Source organism: Oryctolagus cuniculus, chromosome 15, assembly GCF_051225735.1.
Source record: "Oryctolagus cuniculus isolate XC-2025 breed Fujian yellow rabbit chromosome 15, ASM5122573v1, whole genome shotgun sequence".
Lineage (NCBI taxonomy): Eukaryota > Metazoa > Chordata > Mammalia > Lagomorpha > Leporidae > Oryctolagus > Oryctolagus cuniculus.
The window spans coordinates 93,357,622-93,381,602 of NC_142881.1; the positions used below are offsets into that span (position 1 = coordinate 93,357,622).

Sequence of the window (23,981 nt, forward strand, 5' to 3'; positions counted from 1 at the left end):
TAAAACAATTTGTGGATCATAATTCACAGTAAAATAGTAATAATTTGGTGCATTAATATGGCTGGATAACAGGGTGAATGCCTTGTAAAATCTTTGTGAATATTTAAAACTACACTATCTAGAAATTCTTTACCCAAAACTTCCTGAAATTCATCTGTCCATCAATCCAGTTATCTGCATATTTTTAACAAGTCCTTGGACCCTGCACCCCATGGGAGACCAGGAGAAGCACTTGGCTCCTGATCAGCACAATGCACTGGCTGCAGTGGGCTGGTAGCGGCCATTGGAGGGTGAACCAATGGCAAAAGGAAGACCTTTCTCTCTGTCTCTCTCACTGTCCACTCTGCCTGTTCAAAAAAAAAAAAAAAAAAAAAGATATAAAGAGAGTGAGGATCACAGAGTGAAACTAATTCAGGATCCTACAAGTACTAAATTTGAGGTCAAGCTTGAGCTACTTATCACTAATAGGAATGTCACTAATAGAAACAACCAGTGTTATCTGATCAAGTTTTACTAGATGGGAATGGCATCCCATATTTGTGCCAGTTTGCATCCCAATCTCTTCACTCCTGATCCAGCTCCCTGTTATTGAACCTGGGAAAATAGCAGCAAAAGATGGCCCAAATGTGTGGGCCTCTACCCATACCACAGTGTCAGCCCTAATAAATCTTAAAAACTTAAAGGAAAATGTAAAATGTATAAATTATAGTTGTATATAGGTATAAATTTCTGAAAAGTACATAATTTCATCCTTTTAGACATCTAAAATTTATTTGTAAATTATATAATTAAAAAAGATAAAGAGACACTGATTCTTATGTCTCTTCAGCATAAGACATCAACTTTTCCAGGTTCTAGATGCACTTATTCATGGAGTTTCATAGGTGTAATCAGTAATGTGGCTCAAATAACAATCTTACCCAGGGGATCCCCCTAAATTTAAACAAGTTACTCAATACCATTTTAGAAAATTTCCAAAATATGTATCAGAAGAAAAAATTTATTCAGTAAATCTCATTTTAACTATAGTATTACCTAAATTTCCAATAGTCAGATGTACTCAGAAAATCCCACAGGTGGGAGAGATGGCCTAACACAGCAATTATTAAAATAAAAATTTTAAGCTACAACTTAACTAGGGAAAATTACACTCCACAGGTCCCAAACTAAAATAATTAAGATGACATAATAAAAGGAAACTCAATGTCTTCATGCATTAGAATTTATTACATTAAACTTAATAAACAAAAAGGTGATTATTCCAGCTCTTTCCCACTTGGCAGCCCAATTTTTCCTGTTGGATCTGGAAAAAAGTAAATGGCATCTCACAGATTACTAAAATCTTAATGCTATATGCCATCGATTATGTCCACCATACTTTATATCTAATATTAACATATCTGATGCTTCTTAGTAGATAAATGACCTGTCTTAACTATTACAAAAGTGGCAAATGTGTTTTTTCAAGGCTTTACCAACAGCCCCTTAGTCTAGTTTGCCTTCACTTTGAAAAGACACTTCTTCTAGGGTATACATGAGCATCTCATTGACTTTGCCATCAAACACAATTTTTGCAAAGAGTTTAACTACCCACCGTTTATCAGGAGCACAGAATATATCGCATTGATGACTTCCTCCCTGAATGAGACTGTTTGACACACTTGTGAAGAACATACAATGCTAATACCTATTAGTCCTTCCTGGGCTTTGGTGCAATACATGCCTCTTTTAAAAAATTAATTGTAATGGATGCTACAAATCAGCCCAGCTTAAATGGCCCCTTTCCAATGAAAAGTGCTAAAATCAGTCAAATTAAATTCTGTAGGCACTATCATTAGTGCTCTCAGTGACTTCTTCACTTGTGGAGCTCATATGCCTTCTAAATTCTTTGCATCATCTATGATATCCATTACTTCTCAAGGGCTGTGATGCAAGAAATAACCTCTCTTGGAACCTTGCTATGTGCCAGTAAAATTAAATTAGATGGCTATTAACTGTGCTATATTGGAAAAACAGTCACCTTCTCACCTTGTGCCTGAGATTCTCCAAACCTTCTTGTCTAGTAGGACTTTGGCCATGGATACATAACAGTAAAATGTGAGGATGGCTACTAAGGCCTCCTTAATAAATGATAGACCCAACACTTGGCATACTCCATTTGGCAAAGGGGATGGCTTCCAATGTCTACTGTCTATGTCCAGATGCCAGGGTACTGCAGGAGGTCACTATTCTAACAATAGAAAACCAAAACCATTTAAGTTCAGCTGGACACCATTCTGTTGACTGTTGATCTCATTACTATTAATCTGGATGCCTTCAGTGGTGACAATCCAGAGACCCAAAGTAGTCACAGCCATTATCTGCTAACAAAAGCTTAAACCAAGAGTTATGGATTAATATCTATTATAACACAATTCCTCAGAACCCATCTAGTCCAAACCTTGAGAGTTGGAAGCTGTTATACTTGGCCCACTCATAAATAGGATGTTAATTGTGCCAGATGGGTTCTATATCCTTGTACTGCAAGGAGGATGTCACAGATATTGATGCTCCAAACTTATCCAGCTCCCTGCTAATGTGTCTGGGAAAGCAGCAAAGGCTTGCCCAAATGCTTGGGCCCCTGAACCCATGTGATATCTGGAAGAAGCTCCTATCTTATGAGATCAGCCTGGTCTAGCCCCAGTCATTGCAGCCATTTTGGAGGAGAACAAACCAGAAGGAAGATCAGGCTCTCCCTTTCTCACTCTAACACTGCCTTTCAAATACATAAATAAATCTTTTAAATGTAATCATTTCAATAGATTCTTCAGTGCTCAATCTTGATTACTTTTACTATATTAAGGACATTTTCATTTCTTTTTTAAAGATTTGTTTATTTGAAAGGCAGAGAGGGGGATGGTGTGCTGCAGTATGCAAAGCTGCCATCTGTTATACTGGCATTCTATATAGGCACCGGTTCAAGTCACACTTGTTCCACTTCTGATTTAGCTTCATGCTAATGGCCTGATAGAGTGGAAGATGGCCCAAGTACTTGGGCTCCTGCCACCCCCATGGGTGACTCAAAAGAAGCTCCTGGTTTCAACCTGGCCCTACACTGGCCATTGGAGACACCAGGGGAGTGAACCAGATGATGGAAGATCTCTCTATGTCTCTCTCTCTCTCTCTGTAACTCTGACTTTCAAATAAACAAATAAATAACTTTAAAAATGATTTTAAAAAGCACAGAGAAACACACAGAAAGTGGGTGGGGAGAGAGAGGCAGAGAGGTCTTCCATATGTTGGTTCACTCTCTAAATGTCTGCAACAGCTATGGCTGGACCAGGCTCTCAGGTACCCTAATAAGTAGTAGATCTTGCACTTAGGTAAAAGAAATTGAAGAATTTGAGCACTACCCCATGCTTCCCAGAGATATTAAGCAGGAAACTGGTTTGGAAGTGAAACACTGAAAACTTAGATGAGCACTGCAATATAGAATGTGGGCATCACATACAATGATCAACAAATTAGAAAACCTAGAAGAAATCAAGAAACATACTAGATAATAAAATTGAGTCATGAAGACATATATAAAACCTAAACAAACCAAAAACCAAGACAGAGATTGAATTAGGAACAAAACCCTCCAAAGAAAAGCTCAAGACCAGAAAGCTTCACTGCTAAATTCTACCAGACTTTTAAAACAGAATCAATTCCAATTCTTCTTAAGCTATTCAAAACTATTGAAAGAGAAGAGTATTCCCAAACTCCTTCTATTTGGCCAGTGTCACCTTATTTTCTAAACCAGAAAATGATACAATAGAGAAAGAGAATTAAAGCACAATATCTCAGAAAGATGGCGGAATAGGAAGGGAGCACACTGATAGTACGGTGACAGGCAGTTTAATAAAAGTGGAGATACTGCAGATTCAAGGAAGAGTAGGGTAAGAAACAGCAGAGGAAACTTCCGGAACTAGTGATTCACAGTGCACCTGCGTGGAAAGTGTGGGAGCCCACAGTTCGGGACACCAGTGGCAGACTCAACACACCAGCGCTGGAACGCGAGGTGAGCCAAACCTCAATAGCCCGAGACACGGGCAGGTAAGCGGAAAGAGGAGACTAGAGGGAATGAGGCCTGAAACCCTGTGGGAAAAAGTTCACCAGGCTGACTAGAAGAGAGTGGGAAAAAAAAAAAAAGTGACCCATACGGACGAGTTTCTCTGTCTCCGCTCACCTCTCAAAGGCAAGCAAGACAAAGAGCAGGTGCCATCTTGGACATACGTCATAAGCAGGGTGACCTCAGGTCTGCACCAGCCCTGAGCCTAGCAGAAAAACCTGACTCTGGGAGGGGGGTGAAATAACAGATTAGGACCTAGTGAATGGGTGGTGCTACTGAGCTGAGACTGTGAAAAAAAAAGACGGTGGCGGAGAGAACTCACGGAATTCACGTGAGTACTCTCCAGAGATGCTACAATTCAGTAACCTTGGCAATCCAGTGGGAGTCTGCAGGAGAATTTGAGCACACACTCAGGGCAGAACAGATTCCCTGTGTGATCCTTGGGAAAGAGCTTCCAATCTCTGGCTCCTGTGGGTATATCATTCGCCTGCTAACTACCTCCAATTCCATTCAGCTGTGTGGAATTACTTCCCTTTTGTATCAAAAAGAAGAAAGAAAGAGAGAGAGATTTACCATGCCTAACCTGGGAGTGTCACCTTTGGCACACCAAACAGAGCCCTCAGGCCATACCCATCTCAAGCCTCTAAGGCTCCCTCAAAAGCAGACAGTCGCCTTAATCTAGAGTCATAGTATAACAAGAAAAAACAGCACAGTGAAGAAACCAAAGAATATCTCCAATATGCCAAACAACAAACTCAAAAACCAAGTTAACAAGTACAAGGAAGACACTATGACGAACCCAAATAAAAAGACACCCCAATTCAAGATTATGAAGATGATGAGATAGAAGACATGCAAGAAGCAGATCTCAAAAAATTGATAAGAACATTAAGAAGTTCTCAAAAACAAATTCTTGAACTACAGAAATCCTTAATGGACAACATAGAAAATCTTTCTCACAAAAATGATATATTAAGGAGGAATCAAAATGAAATGAAACAACTAGTGGAACATGAAACTGTGATAGTGATGAGAAATCTTAACGAAATGAAGAATTCAATAGATCAAATGGTAAACACATTAGAGAGCCTTGAAAACAGAATGGGTGCAGCTGAAGAACGAATATTGGACATAGAAGACAGAGCAAAGGAAAGTACACAAACCAAAGAAAAGAAGAGGAAATTAGAAATCTCAAAAATATTGTTGGGAATCTACGGGATACTATTAAAAACCCAACACTCGAATTCTAGGAGTTCCTGAAGGCATGGAGAGGGAGAAAGGATTAGAAGGCATTTATAGTGAAATACTAGCAGAAAATTTCGCAGGTTTGGAGAAGGATAGGGACATCCTAGTACAGGAAGCTCATAGGACCCCTAGTAAACATGACCAAAAGAGATCCTCACCACGACACGTTGTAATTAAACTCTTCACAGTGAAACATAAAGAAAAGATCCTAAAATGTGCAAGAGAGAAATGTCAGATTATTCTCAGAGGATCCCCAATTAGACTCACAGCTGACTTCTCATCAGAAACCCTACAAGCTAGAAGGGAATGGTGAGACATAGCCCACGTACTAACAGAGAAAAACTGCCAGCCCAGAATATTATATCCTGCCAAGCTCTCATTTGTGAATGAAGGTGAAATAAAGACCTTTCATAGAAAACAGAAATTGAAAGAATTTGTCGCCACTCGTCCAGCCCTGGAAAAGATGCTTAAAGATGTGTTACACACAGAAACACAGAAACACGGTCATCAATATGAAAGAAGGTAAAGGAAGGAAACCTCACAGCAAAAGATCACAGGGAATTCAAAGCATATATTACAAAATATCTTTGGCAAATGGCAGGGCAAAGTTACCACTTATCATTAGCCACATTGAACATTAATGGCCTGAACTGTCCAGTTAAAAGACACGGATTGGCTGATTGGGTTAAGGAACAAAATCCATCTGTTTGCTGCTTACAAGAAACACATCTTTCCAACAAAGATGCATACAGACTGAAAGTGAAAGGCTGGAAAAAGATATACCATACCAACAGAAATGAAAAAAGAGCGGGCGTAGCCATCTTAATATTGGACAACATAAACTTTACCACAAAAACTGTTAGGAGAGACAAAGAGGGGCACTATATAATGATTAAGGGATCAATTCAACAGGAAGATATAACAATTATCAATGTATATGCACCTAACTACAGGGCACCGTTTATTTAAAAGATTTGTTAAGGGACTTAAAGGGAGACTTAGACCCCAATACAATAGTACTGGGGGACTTCAATACTCCACTCTCAGAAATAGACAGATCAATGGGACAGAAGATCAACAAAGAAACAGTAGATTTAAATGACACTATAGCCCAAATGGATCTAACAGATATATACAGAACTTTCAATCCCATAGCTAAAGATTTTACATTCTTCTCAGCTGTACATGGAACCTTCTCTAGGATTGGCCACATACCAGACCATAAAGCAAGTCTCAGTAACTTCAAAAGAATTAGAATCATACCATGCAGCTTCTCAGACCATAAAGGAATGAAGTTGGAAATTAGCAACTCAGGAATCCCTAGATCATATGCAAACACATGGAGATTGAACAACATGCCCTGAATGAACAATGGGTCATAGAAGAAATTAAAAGAGAAATCAAAAATTTTCTGGAAGTAAATGAGGATAACAGCACAACAAAACTTATGGGACTCAGCAAAAGCAGTGTTAAGAGGAAAGTTTATATCAATAGGTGCCTACATCAAGAAATTAGAAAGGCACCAAACAGATGAGCTTTCAATGCACCTCAAGGATCTAGAAAATCTACAGCAAACCAGACCCAAATCTAGTAGGAGGAGAGAAATAATTAAAATCAGAGAAGAAATCAACAGGATAGAATCCAAAAAAAAATTACAAAAAATCAGCCAAACGAGGAGCTGGTTTTTTGAAAAAATAAACAAAATTGACACCCCATTGGCCCAACTAACTAAAAAAAGAAAAGATCCAAATCAATAAAATTAAAGATGAAAAAGAAAATGTAACAACAGACACCACAGAAATAAAAAGAATCAGCAGAAATTACTACAAGGACTTGTATGCCAGCAAACAGGGAAACCTATCAGAAAAGGATAGATTCCTGGACACATGCAACCTACCAAAATTGAACCCAGAAGTCATAGAGAACCTAAACAGACCCATAACTGAGACAGAAACTGATATAGTAATAAAGGCCCTCCCAACCAAGAAAAGCCCAGGACCAGATGGATTCACTGCTGAATTCTGCCAGACATTTAAAGAAGAACTAACTCCAATTCTTCTCAAACTATTCAGAACAAACGAAAAAGAGGGAATCCTCCCAAATTCTTTCTATGAGGCCAGCATCACCTTAATTCCTAAGCCAGAAAAAGATTCAGCATTGAAAGAGAATTACAGACCAATATCCCTGATGAACATAGATGCAAAAATCCTCAATAAAATTCTTGCCAATAGAATGCAACAACACATCAGAAAGATCATCCACCCAGACCAAGTGGAATTTATCCCTAGCATGCAGGGATGGTTCAATGTTCGCAAAACAATCAACGTGATACACCACATTAACAAAATGCAGAAGAAAAACCATATGATTATCTCAATAGACGCCAAGAAAGCATTTTGATAAAATACAACACCCGTTCATGATGAAAACTCTAAGCAAACTGGGTGTGGAAGGAACATTCCTCAATACAATCAAAGCAATCTATGAAAAACCCACAGCCAACATCCTTTTGAATGGGGAAAAGGTGGAAGCATTTCCACTGAGATCTGGTACCAGACAGGGATGCCCACTCTCACCACTGCTATTCAATATAGTTCTGGAAGTTCTAGCCAGAGCCATCAGGCAAGAAAAAGAAATTAAAGGGATACAAATTGGGAAGGAGGAACTCAAAGTATCCTTTTTGCATATGATATGATTCTTTACTTAGAGGATCCAAAGAACTCTAATAAGAGACATTGGAACTCATAGAAGAGTTTGGCAAAGTAGCAGGGTATAAAATCAATGCACAGGCAATGCCATGGCTGAGGAAGAACTTCTAAGATCAATCCCATTCACAATAACTACAAAAACAATCCAATACCTTGCAATAAATGTAACCAAGGATGTTAAAGATCTCTATGATGAAAATTACAAAACCTTAAAGAAAGAAATAGAAGAGGATACCAAAAAATGGAAAAATCTTCCATGCTCATGGATTGGAAGAATCAATAGCATCAAAATGTCCATTCTCCCAAAGGCAATTTACAAATTCAATGCAATACCAATCAAAATACAGAAGATATTCTTCTCAGATCTGGAAAAAATGATGCTAAAATTCATATGAAGACACAGGAAGCCTCGAATAGCTAAAGCTATCTTGTACAACACAAACAAAGCTGGAGGCATCACAATACCAGATGTCAGGACATACTACATGGCAGTTGTAATCAAAACAGCATGGTACTGGTACAGAAACAGATGGATAGACCAATGGAACAGAATTGAAACACCAGAAATCAACCCAAACATCTACAGCCAACTCATATTTGATCAAGGATCCAAAACCAATTCCCGGGGTAAGGACAGTCTCTTCAATAAATGGTGCTGGGAAAATTGGATTTCCACATGCAGAATCATGAAGCCTTTCACCTTACACAAAAATCCACTCAACATGGATTAAAGACTTAAATCTACGACCTGACACATTCAAATTATTAGAGAGCTTTGGAAAAACCCTACAAGATATAGGTACTGGCAAAGACTTCTTGGAAAAGACCCCAGAAGCACAGACAGTCAAAGCCCAAATTAACATTTGGGATGTTAAATTGAAAAGTTTCTGTACAGCAAAAGAAACAGGAAAGTGAAGAGACAACCAACAGAATGGGAAAAAATATTTGCAAACTATGCAACTGATAAAGGGTTGATCACCAGAATCTACAAAGAAATCAAGAAACTCCACAACATCAAAACCAACAACCCACTTAAGAGATGGGCCAAGGACCTCAATAGACATTTTTCAAAAGAGGAAATCAGTCTGGAGATTCCTCAGAAACCTGAATATAACCCTACCATACAACCCAGCCATCCCATTCCTTGGAATTTACCCAAAGGAAATTAAATTGGCAAACACAGAAGCTGTCTGCACCTTAATGTTTATTGCAGCTCAATTTACAATAGCTAAGACCTGGAACCAACCCAAACGCCCATCAATAGTGGACTGGATGTCGCTCCCCCTCTTCGTGGAGGAACGACACTAAACCCTGCCTAGGTTTCCTATCCGAGTCATGGCACCATTATGTCGCTCCCCATCTTCATGGAGGAACGACACAGGACCCTGCACTGTTCTTTTCTCTGCTCGGCCCTCCCCAGGTTTGCTGCTGGTTCTTCCCGGGTTGGCTACCGTCCCTCCACCTCCGTGGAGGGGCGGGCCCCCTGCCACTTTCCCCACTTCCACAGGGGAGCGGCACACTGCCGGCCAGCTCTCCTGGGGGCTGCACAGGTGTTCCTTCAGATAGATGTTCCTTGTGCATGTTGTCTCTCTCCTCCTTTATAGTCCTCTTCCACCAATCCCAACTCTGCTACCCACACGCCGAGTATGCTGCTCTCCTCCAATCAGGAGTAAGTCCTACAGTTTATTGGTTAAACTGGAGGCAGCTGTGTAGAAGCTGTTTCTCCCTTCTCAGCGCCATATTGTGGGAGAGCAGATGCATAGAATAAGTCTTAATTCCAGTAACTTAGTCTAGTCCGAGTTGCTCCCCACACTGGATAAAGAAATTATGGGACATGTGTTCTATAGATACTACCCAGCAGTCAAAAACATTGAAACCCAGTCATTTGCAAAAAGATGGAGGAATATGGAAAACATTATGCTGAGTGAATTAAGCCAGTCCCAAAGGGATAAATATCATATGTTCTCCCTGATCGGCAACAACTAACTGAGCACCAAAAGGGAAACCTGTTGAAGTGAAATGGACACTATGAGAAACAGTGACTTGATCAGCTCTTGTCCTGACTGTTGATGTACAATGTAATACTTTATCAATTTTAGCATTTTTTCTTTGTTTTGTTCTAATACTATTGGTTGAACTCTGTAATTAGCACACAATTATTCTTAGGTGTTTAAATTTTAACTGAAAAGTAATCCCTGTTAAATATAAGAGTGGAAATCAGAGAGGTAGGAGATGTACAATTTGGGACATGCTAAATCGGACTTTCCCCAAATGGTAGAGTTAGAATCATGCCAGGGGATCCCAATACAATCCCATCAAGATGGCATGTACCAATGCCATCTCACTAGTCCAAGTGATCAATTTCAGCTCACAATTGATCACACTGATAGGTCTAAGAGTCAAAGGGATCACACAAACACGACTGGTGTCTGCTAATACTGATAGAATAAAAAATGGAGAGAACAATCCATCATGGGAAGTGAGATACACAGCAGACTCATAGAATGGCAGATGTCCTAAATAGCACTCTGGCCTCAGAATCAGCCCTTAAGGTGTTCGGATATGGCTGAAGAGCCCATGAGAGTATTTTAGGCATGGAAAGCCAAGACACCCTGGGCGGGGGGAAGAAGACCTAAATGAAAGATCTCTGTGAGTGAGATCCCAGTGGAAAGAACGGAGCCATCAAAGAAGGAGGTACCTTTCTCTGAAGGGAGGAGAGGACTTCCACTTTGACTATGACCCTGTCAGAATAAGATCGAAGTTGGCGAACTCAAAAGGCTTCCATAGCCTTGGCAACTCATGACTAGAACCTAGGGAGATTATTGACACCATAAACAAAGTGTCAAATTGTTAAGTCAAGAACAGGAGTCACTGTGTACTTACTTCTCATGTGGGATGTGTCCTTAGTGTGTTGTCCAATGTGAGATAATGCTATAATTAGTACTAAAACAGTATTTTACACTTTGTGTTTTTGTGTGGGTGCAAACTGATGAAATCTTTACTTAATATATACTAAATTTTTCTGTGTTCGGAATCTTCTCTTCACTTTCAGGAGATGAAGAGAAGCCACCTGGAGATCTCAGAAAAGGCCACGTGGGAATGGAGAAGCATGCATCTCCTCTGGAAGCAGTTGTGTCTGTGAAATTTTTTGCTCATGGTAAACTTGACAGGTCTCTATCCATTGATAAAGATGAGACTCATCATAAAAATTAGTAATGCGGAAAAAAATCATTGAAATTTCATTTTTTTCTGCCACAGGCAAGTGGGACAACATCTCTCACAGTAAAACAAACAGACTGTAAAGAGTCTATCCAATATCTCTGGCTCTCCTCACATTCTAAGGACAGACCTCAGAGAAATTCCAGCTGCCTCTTCCAGAAAGGTGAATCAACAAATTGTTAATAAAAAGAAAAAGGAGGTAACTTTTTTTTCTGTATTTCTGGATAGGATTCCTTTCTTTGAATCAATATCTCATGATTTTTATTCATTTTTCCTTCTTTGGAATTGTGGTAGGAGTAGGCAAAAACATGCATGAAAGAAGGGGGAAAAAAGCTTAAAGTACTAGATTGTAAAGTGAGAACAAATGGACAGGAAGGCTGGAGGTGAAAGGGTAAAGACTAGGTTAGGGAAAAAAGCCAGCTTATTAAATCCTTAAAAAGAGAAAGGAAGAAAGGAGGAGGAAATAGAAAACTATGGTTATGTTCTTCTGGAATTACATTCTTATGAAATCTGATCTCTTTGTATTAATAAAAATGTTTAACAATTGAAAATTTATTTCTTTTTTGAATCACTACTACCTCATTCCAACACTCTATAAAAACAGAATCCAAAGGCAGGCATAGGTTGCAGGGTGGGGCACAGTGCAAGTGGCAGTGACAGCCCTATTTCTCTAATATCAACTTCTGCACCACAACTTCTAATCCAGCAAAGTTCTACACATCACCCAAAATCAATTTCAGAAAATAAACCACTTAGGACAAAAGCTCAGAGAAAACCAATGACCCCATTGTTCTTTACCTGTGAAATACTCATAAAAATTAGCATGCTGCTAAAGAAAATGAGATTATGGCCAAGCTATGTATAAAGAACACAGGGATGCAAAGTCAGGAGGCAGTTTGGTATTTTATGAGCACCCAAAGTGAACTGCAGATGATGGAAGGGGATACATTACAGAATGGGAGCTGAGTAGGCAACCCAACCAATAGTGATCACCAAGCCTTTAACCTGAGATTGATGAGTATTTGTGAAGTGTACAAATGAGGTCTACCTATAACAACAGTAATTACTTTTTCCTTAGGACACAAAGCAAAACACATTTTTTCCAATTTTTATCTCTTTTTCATTTTATTTGAAAGACAGGGGGAGATGGAGAGGGAGAGAGATTTCTTAAAATTTCTGGTACATCCCCAAATACACACAACAGCAGGCAATGTTCAGCCTGAAGCCAGGATACCAGAACTCCATCCAGGCCTGGGTGAGTTCAGTTAATTATGAGGACACACAGCCTTCAGTGACACCTGTCTTTACAAAGACACATCTCAATACACAATAAAACTCCCTACTCAGGACTTTTGAGATCCAAGAGAAAACTTTCAAATATTTTGAAGATGAGTGCAAAACAGAAATCTGGAGACTTCTGTGAGCCAACAAGTTCCCTGCCTACCTGAGAATCAGCCTGGTTACCAGGGAGATCAAGGGAAGAGGACCAAGCAAAGCCACTTGGGACCTGTGCCCAGAGTCTTATCTCTTGAGTGAGTCTAAAGACAGCCCAGTCATTGGGCACTGGCAGTTTTGGACCACCTTAATCCTGAAGTGGGTACACAAACTAGTCAACTCCAATTTGGGCTGAGTTATCAGACTTGCAGTCTGGACAAAGATTGTCACCCATTAAAGAATCTGGACACAGGAATGGCCAAAAAAGAGCCATTAGGAGACACGCACAATAGGAGTCAGAGTACTAAGTGGGTAATAAATGCACAGATCCTAGACCAAGGCAACAGGCAATGCCAACCTTCTCTTTTGTTGCAAAATCTTATTTTATCTTAAAGACCTTGATAAACAGATCTGTAGACATCTCATGTGTAAGACAAACATGAATCATTCATAATTGGCCTACAAATATTAGCATTCTTGGCCTGATCAATAAGCCTCAGGAACTAGCTCAGGAGGGGCAAGGAAAGGGAATCACTTCTGTCTCATTTCTAGGGAAGTACACATCCTCCATGAACTGCTTCTTACAAAATATTTCTCCAATTTTCCAGGAGAAATACATCAACTCTGAAGAGGCTACTTTTTTTTTTTTTTTTTTTTTTAAGATAGAGCCCAACACCTGTCTTGGGAATCACCTGTGATGCCAGGTAGATGGATAAGAAAGCCAATTGGAATCACCTACTAGAAGACAAGATACTTTACCCAAATCACTATATTTCACTCTACAGAACAATGCAAACTGAATCACAAAGAACTCCAGTCGATCAATCCCCTGGTTTAAGCAAAGGGCATATGTGCATTACTCCAGATATGCAGGCCTCTCTTTCTGTTGTACTCTCATGTGGACTATCTGCGTAGGGACACAGAGTGAGGGGGAGGCTGCAGCAGTAAAAATGGCCAATGTTTTAATTATGAAACTGATTTTTAATTATCTCAAATTCAGTCACAAAAATTCTGCTCTAAGCAAGACACACATAAAGCCAAGCTCATCCCTTTCTCAACAAAAATTTAATGCTAACTGCATATTTAGGAGTGTACTATTGCATTTAATTCCAGTACTTCTCTACATATTATTTTTTAAGATTTTATTTATTTGAGAGGTCGAATTATAGACAGTGAGAGAAAGAGACAGAGATAAAGGTCTTCCATCTGCTGGTTCACTCCCCATATAACAGATGGAGCTGCACTGATCTGAAGCCAGGAGCCAGGAGTTTCTTCTCTGTTCCCCCTTGGGTACAGGGGCCTAAGCACTTGAGCCATCTTCTACTACTTTCCTATGTCATAGCAGAGAGCTGGATCAGAAGAGGAGAATCTGGGACTAGAATGGTGCCCATATAGGATGCCAGTGCCATGGGCAGAGGATTAAACTACAAAGCCACAGTACCAGCCCCTCTACATCTTATAAGCACATCTTATCTGTAAGAAGAAAACTGAAAAGTGACTCCAGTATGTCACAAATTATGTTAGAAATTATCTCTAATTAAAAAAAAAAAAAAAAAAAGGAAAATCCTATAATAGAAATCTGCACAAATGACCTATGTCCTATTACTTTATCTTTTGGAATACTTTTCAAGATTTTTTCTGGCCTTCCCATCTTCCCTTGTTCCTCATACCCTTTCAACATCACTGCCTCTCTGTCCCTGCAGCTCTCTCCCTTTGGAAGCAGTCTTGCGGACTGTCAATCATTATTTCAAAATGTATTGTAGGAAGGGCCTGAATGGCCTTCTAATGTCCCTTAAATATTTCCATAAAACAGATGATGGAGGGGCTGGCACTGTGTCCCAGCAGGGAAAGCTGCTGCCTGCACTGCTGACATCCCATGAGGGCGCTGCTTTGAGTCTCGGCTGCTCCATTTCTGATCCAGCTCTCTTCTAAGGTCTGGGGAAGCAGTAGAAGATGACCCAAGACCTTGGGCTCCTGCTCCCATGTGGGATAACTGGAAGAGGCTCCCAGCTCTTGGCTTCAGTTCAGGGTAGCTCCAGCCATTGCAGCCATCTGGGAGTAAACCAGAAAATGGAAGGCCTTTATCCCTCTCTCTCTCTCTGCCTCTGTTTCTCTAACTCTGCCTTTCAAATAATAATAATAATAGAAACAATAATAATAATAATAATAATAAACAGACAGTAGAACATAGTGGGAAAGCCATTGTCTGTGATGCTGGTATTCCATATTGTGCACGAGTTCATGTCCCAGCTGCTCTGCTTCTGATCCAGCTCTTTCATGTGCCTAGGAAAGCTACAAAGTTTGGTGCCTATGCTCCTACTCCCACATGGGAAATGTGGAAGAAGATACTGGCTCCTGACTTTAATCCAGTTTCAACCCCAGGTGCTGTGGCCATTAGGGGTGTGAAAAAGTGGATAAATGATTTACATCTCTCTTTTTCTCTTTGTAACTCTGCCTTTCAAATAAATAAATATTTTTAATTTTTTAAAAAATTTAACAAATGGCCCTAAATATTCTGACTCATCTTCACATGTAACAGGAACCAAGAAAGTTGCTGCTGACTTTATGTAGTGCCTCCTCAATCCATTCTATAAGAAAAAAAATATGTATTTCTTTTGCTATCCAAGCACTCAAATCTAAAAGAAATAATACTACCCAGTACAGCTCTCTTTAAGGCTGCTCCTGCACTGAAGAAAAGTAAAGGAGCAAGGGACCCAAACCCTGTGTGGCAGGCTGGCAGTCCCCTCCTCACTCTGCATCTGAGTTTCTGGTTAGAGATGGAGACAAAGGCAACTCCAGATACTGCAGTGGTACACAAACAGCCTCAATCACAGACACGCCTTGTGTGTGTGCAACAGAAGGAGAGCACAGAGCACTATGTAAGGGAGGAATACATTGAACAAAAAGGAAAGTATGTGAATGGACATAGCTAAGAATTTCCCTGCTCTGCTGACCACGATCTCAAGGATGTCCAGGCCAGAATTCCATTTCACTTTGGAAAACCCACTCCATAAAGTTTTCTCCACCTAGGTGTATTCTTCTGTGAGGAATCTGTCTTCCTGTGAGAGATGGCACCACCACAGACTGAAAACCAGTCAAAAAGCAGAGTGATGGCTTTAATTCTCAGAGGTGAATGGACAACTACATCTATGAATTCTGCCTTGAAAAATAAGCTTCCTTCTGCTCTAGGAATCTATATAGGTTTGGGCTAAAATGAGAAACACAGAGACCAGCTGGGTCTGTTAGGTGAGAAGAAAGGAAGCTTGATTTCCAGTTGTTACTTGTAGCATGTTAGTTTTGAGAGGATTTCATTTTCCACTTCTACTTGAAGAAATGGAAAGGTAGAATCAGTGCCAGCCTAACACATGGCAGCTTTAGCCACTGATGACATCACAGCTTGCTACCCAGAAGTGGCAGCCAAAATAAACTCAACAAACGAGAACCAAAATAAAACAGAAGAGTCTAACATAATACCAACAGTCGTTCAGCAGATATTACCCAGATCTTGACACACAAGTCACCAGGATAAAGGGTGGGGCTGGCTTTGTGGCACAGTGGATTAAACAACCACTAAATAAAATGCTGGGATCCAATATGTGTGTCCATCCTTTAAAAAAGATTTATTTATTTGAAAGTCAGAGTTTTGGGGGCCAGTGCTGTGGCACAGCTGGTTGAGACACTGGACTGCATCCCATATGGTCACCAGTTTGGGTCTTGGCTGCTCCACTTCCTATCCAGCTGCCTGCTAATGTGCTTGAGAAAGTGGCACAGTATGGCCCAAGTCCTTGGTCCCCTATATCCACATGGGAGATCCAGAAGAAGCTACTGGCCCCTGGCTTCAGATCAGCTCAGATCTGGCCACTGTGGCCATTTGGGGAGTGAACCAGCAGACTGAAGACCTCCCTCTATCTGTCTCTACCTCTATCAGTAACTCTGTCAAATAAATAAAATAAATCTTAAAAAAATGTCAGAGTTATGGAGAGGAGGGAGAGTCAGATGGGATGGCATTGTGGATTAGCAGGTAAAGCTGCTGCCTGCAGTGCTGGCATCTGGTATAGGCACCATTTCATGTCCTGGCTGCTCCACTTCTGATCCAGTTCTCTGCTAGTGGCCCTAGAAAAGTAGAAAATGGTCCAATACCTGGGTCCTTGACACCCAAGTGGGAGACCTGGATGAAGCTCTTGGTGCCTGGCTTGGGCCATCTAGGAAGTAGACCAGCAGATGGAAAATCTCTTTCTCATTGTCTCCCTTCTCTATCTCTGCCTTGCAAATAAATAAATAAATGCTAAAAATGAGAGAAATCTTCCGAGATGGCTGCCATGGCCAGGGCTGAAGCACACAGAAGCCAGGAGCCAGGCACTTCATCTGGGTCCCCCATATGGGTTACAATGGCCCCAACAATTGAGTCATCCGCTGGTGCTTTTCTCAGACCAGCAGCAGGGAGCTAGGTTAGAAGTGGAGCAACTGGGACATGAACGGCTACTCATCTGGGAAGCTGGCATTGCAGATGGTGGCTTTCCCCACAATGTCGGCCCCATGAGTGCCAGTTTGAGTCACAGCTGTTCCACTTCTGATGCAGCTCCCTGCTAATGCAACTGGAGAAGCAGAAACAGATGGCACAAGTACTTGGGTCCTTGCACCAACATGGGACACTGGGTTGGACTTCCAGGCTGGGCCAGCATTATTCATTGCAGTCTCTTGAGTGAACCAGCAGATGCAAGATCCCCATCCTTCTGTCTCTGCCTCTTTCTCTGTAACTCTGCCTTTAAAATAAAATTTTTAAATCTTAATAAAATAAAGAGAGAGTGTGAGAGAGTAGCCACAGTAAAGTAACAGAGCAAAGCTACAGTTGTGCTGTCCCTCAGCAGCCTTCTGCCTTAAGTGGGAAGTCTCTGGCTTACAAACACTGACATAAAAGACACATTCACAACACATTTCAAAACAAGAGATGAGAGGTTTACAAGGCATATTGATTTTATGATGACTTTCATTCATTAGGTACACTGGGTTTAGATATATGCATTTTGTGCAGCCAAGTTAACCCAGGGTCTAATTCAAAGAGACATACTGAGGAAGATGTGCTGCCAGGGGAGAGAGCTGCAATGTCCCACTGCTCTTGTAACATCATAAAGAGAAGGAAAAGAAATGGTGCCGTGGCTCAATAGGCTAATCATCCGCCTTGCAGCACCGGCACACCGGGTTCTAGTCCCGGTTGGAGTGCTGGATGCTGTCCCGGTTGCCCCTCTTCCAGGCCAGCCCTCTACTATGGCCCGGGAGTGCAGTGGAGGATGGCCCAGGTGCTTGGGCCCTGCACCCCAAGGGAGACCAGGAGAAGCACCTGGCTCCTGCCTTTGGATCAGCACGGTGCGCCGGCCACAGCATGCCAGCCGTGGCAGCCATTGGAGGGTGAACCAACAGCAAAGGAAGACCTTTCTCTCTGTCTCTCTCTCACTGTCCACTCTGCCTGTGGGGGAAAAAAAAAAGAGAGAAGGAAAAGGGCTACTCATGTCCATGGTTATAAGGAGGACAGAAGCACAAACATTTCAGAAGGGGGGAGCAAATTTCAAATATAGTTATTTTAAGAAAATAAAAGGAAGTTAATTTCAGAATATAATGTGGGGTAGAAAAACACCATCAGCTCATCAATTCTCACAGGGATCCAGGAAAACTGCCCTGCCTACCCATAGACCAAAATGTTTTAAAACACATTTTCTGATTAAATTCAGAAGATTACAGGACTCAGCACTCTGGGTGTTTAGATGCCAAATTAAGTTTTAGTTTCCACTATGGGCAAATGTAGCCAATCACTCAGAACATGAGAAAAACTTTTCCATAAGAAGGAACATGAAATATGCAGTCACACAGAATAACTGTGCTTAGTGCTCAAAGTGAACCCCAAGATAAGCACCCAGAAAACCTGTTAGGTCTTGGGGCCAGCACAGTGGTACAGCATGTAAAAATTTATTTATTTATTTAAAAGCAGAGTTACAGAGAGGCAGAGGCACAGAGAGAGGTCTTTCATGCACTGATTCACTCCCCAAATGGCTGCAATGGCCAGAGTTGGATCTATCTGAAGCCAGGAGCCAGAAACTTCTGTCAGGTCTCCCATGTGGTGCAGAACCCAAGAACTTGGGCCATCTTCCACTGCTTTCCCAGGCCACGGCAGGAAGCTGCATCTCAAACAAGCACCCACACGGGATGACAGCACTGTAGGTGGCAGCCTCACCTGCCATGCCACAGTGCCAGCCCTCAAAATAAACCTATTTTTAAAAGCATTTGAACTGAGGGATGGGAGAGAGTTTGTTTATCCAAAGCAAGGATAACAGAACATAAGATAACTACTACACAGAAGAAGCTCCTGGCTCCTGGCTTTGGATCGGCACAGCTCCGACCACTGTAGCCAATTGGGGAGTGAGCCAGCAGATGAAGACTTATCTCTCTCTGCCTCTCCTCTCTGTAACTCTGACTTTCAAGTAAAATAAATAAATCTTCAAAAAAATAAGATAACTACTAGTACTCATTAACTTAAAAAATATAGAAATTTAATGAAACTCAAAATCTAACCAAAATCATCATCTACTACAAATTATAATCTTTATTTTGAGAGTCATATTAGAAAAAATTTAACCCCTCCCCCTCTTTGAAAAATGCACATGGGACTGGTGTAGTAGTTTAAGCAGACTTGAGCAGTGCCAGCACCTGACATGGGCAGTGGTTCAAGACCTGGCTGCTTCATTTCCAATATAGCTCCCTACTAATTCACCTGGGAAAGCAAAGGATGATGGCCCAAGAGTTTGGGCCCCTGAAATCAAGTGTGAGAACCAGAAGAAGCTCCTAGCTTCTGGTTTTAGCCTGGCCCAGCTCAAGTCATTGTGGCCATTTGAGGAGTGAACCTATGGATGGAAGACCTCTCTCTCTGTGTCTCCATCTCTCTGTAAATCTGCCTTTCAAGTAAATAAAATGAATTAAAAAAAACCCTATACAATGTAGTATTTTGGTTATTCCCTCATACAAGGAAAGCTCAGATAAACTGTAGAGGAATCCTCCTGGCTTGATGCAATTCAGAAGGAGGATTGCTTCTGTCACCCTATGCTAGACATCAATGAGAGTTATTAATGGGAAGATGAATGGACACATCAGACTGCTTCCTCACATGGCACCTTTTCTTAAAGACATCACTGCTGCATTACCAGATTATGTCTCTCATATGAAATATGTCTCTCCTAAAAATTTTGAAGAACTTGCCAGAAACTTATTGCAGAGCAGGGAATGATGTGCCAAGGACAGTGAGTTAGCCTGAGTAGTCCAGGAATCCTGTTCTTGGCTGTTTTCAAGTTTGTATTAATGTACACACAACATAGTTGCTGAGAAAGTGTCTTACAGTTGTTTCCTGGGTGTGAAGCAGCTCTTTTCAGCAGAAACACATCACTGCTTGTCCACTCGCAAGCACTGTGATAGGGAGTACATGTGAGAAAGGTAAAAAACACACTGGGTTTGAGAGGAAGAATGCTGTCACCCTAGCAACATCTATCCAGGAGTCACTTTCTATTTTTACTTCCTAGGTAACCTTACTATGCTAAATGACTTTCACAGATTAGTAATCTGGTGACAGCAGGACTCTAACAGAATCTATGAATCACTCAGTTAATCAAGTGAAAACTTCATTACACTGAAAGTTAGTCTATAGCAATAGTTTTCAGGGCCACATTTCTCTTTTTTTAAAAGATGTTTTATTTATTTATTTGAGAGGTAGAGTTACAGATAGTGAGATGGATAGACAGACAGAAAGGTCTTCCTTCTGCTGGTTCACTCCCCAGTTGGTCAAAATGACCAGAAGAACTGCACTGATCTAAAGCCAGGAGGCAGGAGCTTCTTCTGGGTCTCCAACATGGGTGCAGAGGCCCAAGCACTTGGGCCATCTTCTACTGCCTTCCCAGGCCATAGCATTGAGCTGAATCAGAGGAGGAGCAGCTGGGACTCAAACAGGTGCCCAAATGGGATGCTGGCACCACAGGCAGAGGATTAACCTACTGAGCCACAGCGCCAGCCCAAAGCCACATCTTTTACCGTACTGTGTGAGCATCTCTGTTGGGGGGAGAGGGGCACATTTTCTCTTTTCTTCCTTACCCCTCTTCACATTAACACCTTGTGCAAAGGCTTCCACAGACCGGTCATTTTGAAAATCTATCACTAATATCCTCCCGTGTTGCAAATGTCATGGGGTTAAACACAGAACCCAGAATAAGAAAAGTAACTTGAAGTTGGTGTTGTGGCTGAGCGGGTAAAACCATATGGGTGCTGGTTTGAGACCTGGCTACTCCACTTCTGATCCAGCTCTCTGCTATGGCCTGGGAAAGCAGTGGAAGATGGCCCAAGTTCTTGGTCCCCTGTACCTGTGTGGGAGACCTGGAAGAAGGTCCTGGCTTCTGGCTTTAGATCCATGCAGTTCTCACCATTGTGACCATCTGGGGAGTGAACCAGCAGATGGGAGCTCTCTCTCTCTGTGTGTGTGTGTCTTTGCCTCACTGTAACTCTGCCTTTCAAATAAATAAAAAAATTTTTAAAAAGTAACCGGCCGGCGCTGTGGCTCACTTGGTTAATCTTCTCCCTGCAGCGCTGGCATCCCATATGCACACTGGATTCTGTCCCATTTGCTCCTCTTCCAGTCCAGCTCTCTGCTGTGGCCCAAGTGCTTGGGACCCTGCACCTATGTGGGAGACCAGGAGGAAGCACCTGGCTCCTGGCTTCGGATCAGCACAGCGCACCAGCCATAGTGGCCATTTGGGGGGTGAACCACCGGAAGGAAGACCTTCCTCTCTAACTCTGCCTGTCAAATTAAAAAAAAAAAAGTAACTGGCCCCCTTAATTAAAACCATATGGACTGTAAGATAATCAGCTTGGTGGAGTATTGAGTGACTGTAAAGAACTAGACAAGAAAAATTGATACTTTTCTGTATTTATGTTTTTGTAGCTCTCCACTATGAAAATCCAGATTGAAGTAGCTCATTATTAACTCACACGGTAGACTTGAATTAATTTCAGTTCACTTCTCACTTTGCAAAGGGATTATCAGCAGGTAATAAAAGTTGACATCCCTAATAACATGAGAAGAAAGAAGGGTTGAAGACAGAAATCAAAACACAGGAAAATAAATCAGCTACGTTTCCATGGCCTCAAGCGCCAGATTGAAAAAGAGTCTGTTAATTAAACACGGAGGAGCGATCGATCCACAAAGCTACTGCACAAGCTTCACGTGCTGCTGGGAAAGTCAGCCAAACACATAGCACCCCAGCTGTTAAATGTGTCTGCAGGGTCCAGGAGCCAGAGCCTACTCTGATCTTCCATCTCCACCTCTCCACTGCCTCAGGCTCTGGCTGAGGGCCGCCGAGCCCTGCCCAGCTGGAACTACCAGGGGATATAGCCAGAGGCCCAGCCACAAGGCATCCTCTGACCCACCCAAAGTGAGAACTGGGCTTATTTAAATGTAGGGAATGGGACTCCTTCCTTTGCCATGCTCTCAACTGCCCTGCTTGTGCCGCTCCTCGTCCAGTGTACTTTAAGGAGAATTTGAGCAAGGCAACCCATGGGACTGGCCGTGTGCACTGGGAGGCTGGGAAGCGGCGGTGGGAGACACAACACCTGGGACCCAGCCTTGACTCTGCCGGAAAAGCTCCCAGGATCACTGAGAAGCAAGTGATCGAGGTCTGGGAGCCACCACCCATCATCACACCCACCCCTCTCCCACACACACATAGATGCCCCTCCTGTTCTCCATACTTGCCGTGGAAAATCTCGGGAGCACGTCCCCTTTCTTCAGGACACACGGGGAGCAAAGCAGAGAGTGTGGAACAGGAGAAGTCGCCGGAACTTGGCGCCCACAGTGGCAGATGCAGAGGCACAGAAGCAGCGGGCGGCAGGTCTGGGGCGTGTGCTCCCGAACCGCCTGCAATTGCACTTGCAGAGCAAGACTCCCCAGTGAACGTGAGAGAAGGAGCAGCGCGGCCTCTCGGGGACCTCTCTGATCAGTAAATGAACTTCCTCTGTTCTCAACCCTGGGCCACATAGAAAGGCACGCGCATGCGCACGTTCTCCCACATGCACACGCACAGGCGTTCAGCGCACGGAAAACGTTGGAGCACCAGGTGACTCTGGGAAATGGAGTCCAGGCCAGGGCATTCCTAGCTGGACTTACTGGCCCTCTCCTAGGGCTTCAGTGCAGGGTGGGCGGAGACAGGCTGGGAACCAGAGAGCATTTGCTTTTGTTTACATCCCTCCTCCCCTTCCTTCCCACCCCAGATCTCAAGGGTCAGCTGCTGTTCTTCCTTCCTTGAACAAAATCTTAAGAAGTTACAGCCACTGCTGCTGAGTCCCAAATCCCGGTTCCCTCACACACGCTGTTTCTCAGAAAAATCCCCCTGCTGCTTTATTCCTGGACAGCTTCTCTCAAGTAATGAATGACAAGGATTTCAATGTAACTCTTAGCACAGGTGTACACGGCATAGTTTAACATCTAGATTTGAGAATACAATTTTTATTTGTGTCTTTTATTTGTGGTTTTTTTTTTTTTAAGCATTTTACACCACCCTCTAATTCACCAAGTACAAAAAAAAAAAAAAAAAAAGAAAAGAAAAAAGAGAACTGGATACAGGACTAACATTGCCAAGTATCTTCTAGGGGCCAGATTAACAGAGTAAATGCCTTACTTTGTATCAATTATACCTTAGGTTAATTCTGGAGACAGTATTTTCAATTTACAAAGACAAAGCTGAGGTGGAAAGAGATTAGAATTAAATTTGCCCATTTAAGTATGGTAAAAAAAAAAAAAAAAGTCTAGGTTAAAGGCCAACCAAAGTGAAATATTGGTTTAAGAAATCTTTTGGGACCAGCACTGTGGCATAGTGGGCTAAGCCTCCGCCTTCAGCACCGACATTCTATATGGGGGCTGGTTCAAGTTCCTGCTGCTCCACTTCCAATCCAGCTTTCTGCTCTAGCCTGGGAAAGCAGTAGAAGATGGCCCGAATGCCTGGGACCCTGCATCCACATCAGAGACCCAGAATTTCCTGGCTCCTGGCTTTGGATCAGCTTAACTATGGCTATTGCAGCCATTTGGGGAGTGAACAAGTGGATGGAAGACTTCTCTCTCTCTCTGCTTCTGCCTCTCTTCTTGAAAAAAAGAAATATTTCTTTTATCTTAGAGCTCAGTTTCCAAAACCCCAGATTTCTCATCTCTAAAATAAAAAGTGAGGGAGAGGAAGAGTATCTACAATCCTAATCTTCACTGT

General features: G+C 42.0%; 1 protein-coding gene across 1 annotated transcript in view; it reads right to left on the reverse strand.

Annotated features, from left to right (window-relative positions):
• The window catches only part of LOC100346600 (uncharacterized), a 46,986-nt gene extending 24,148 nt beyond the window's left edge, over positions 1 to 22,838 (reverse strand). The window contains exon 1 of the mRNA XM_070058387.2: positions 22,481 to 22,838. Within this exon, the coding sequence (XP_069914488.2) occupies positions 22,481 to 22,762 (282 nt within the window). The 5' untranslated portion in view covers positions 22,763 to 22,838. The remainder of the gene's footprint in view (positions 1 to 22,480) is intronic.
• Between the last annotated feature and the right edge of the window lie 1,143 nt (positions 22,839 to 23,981).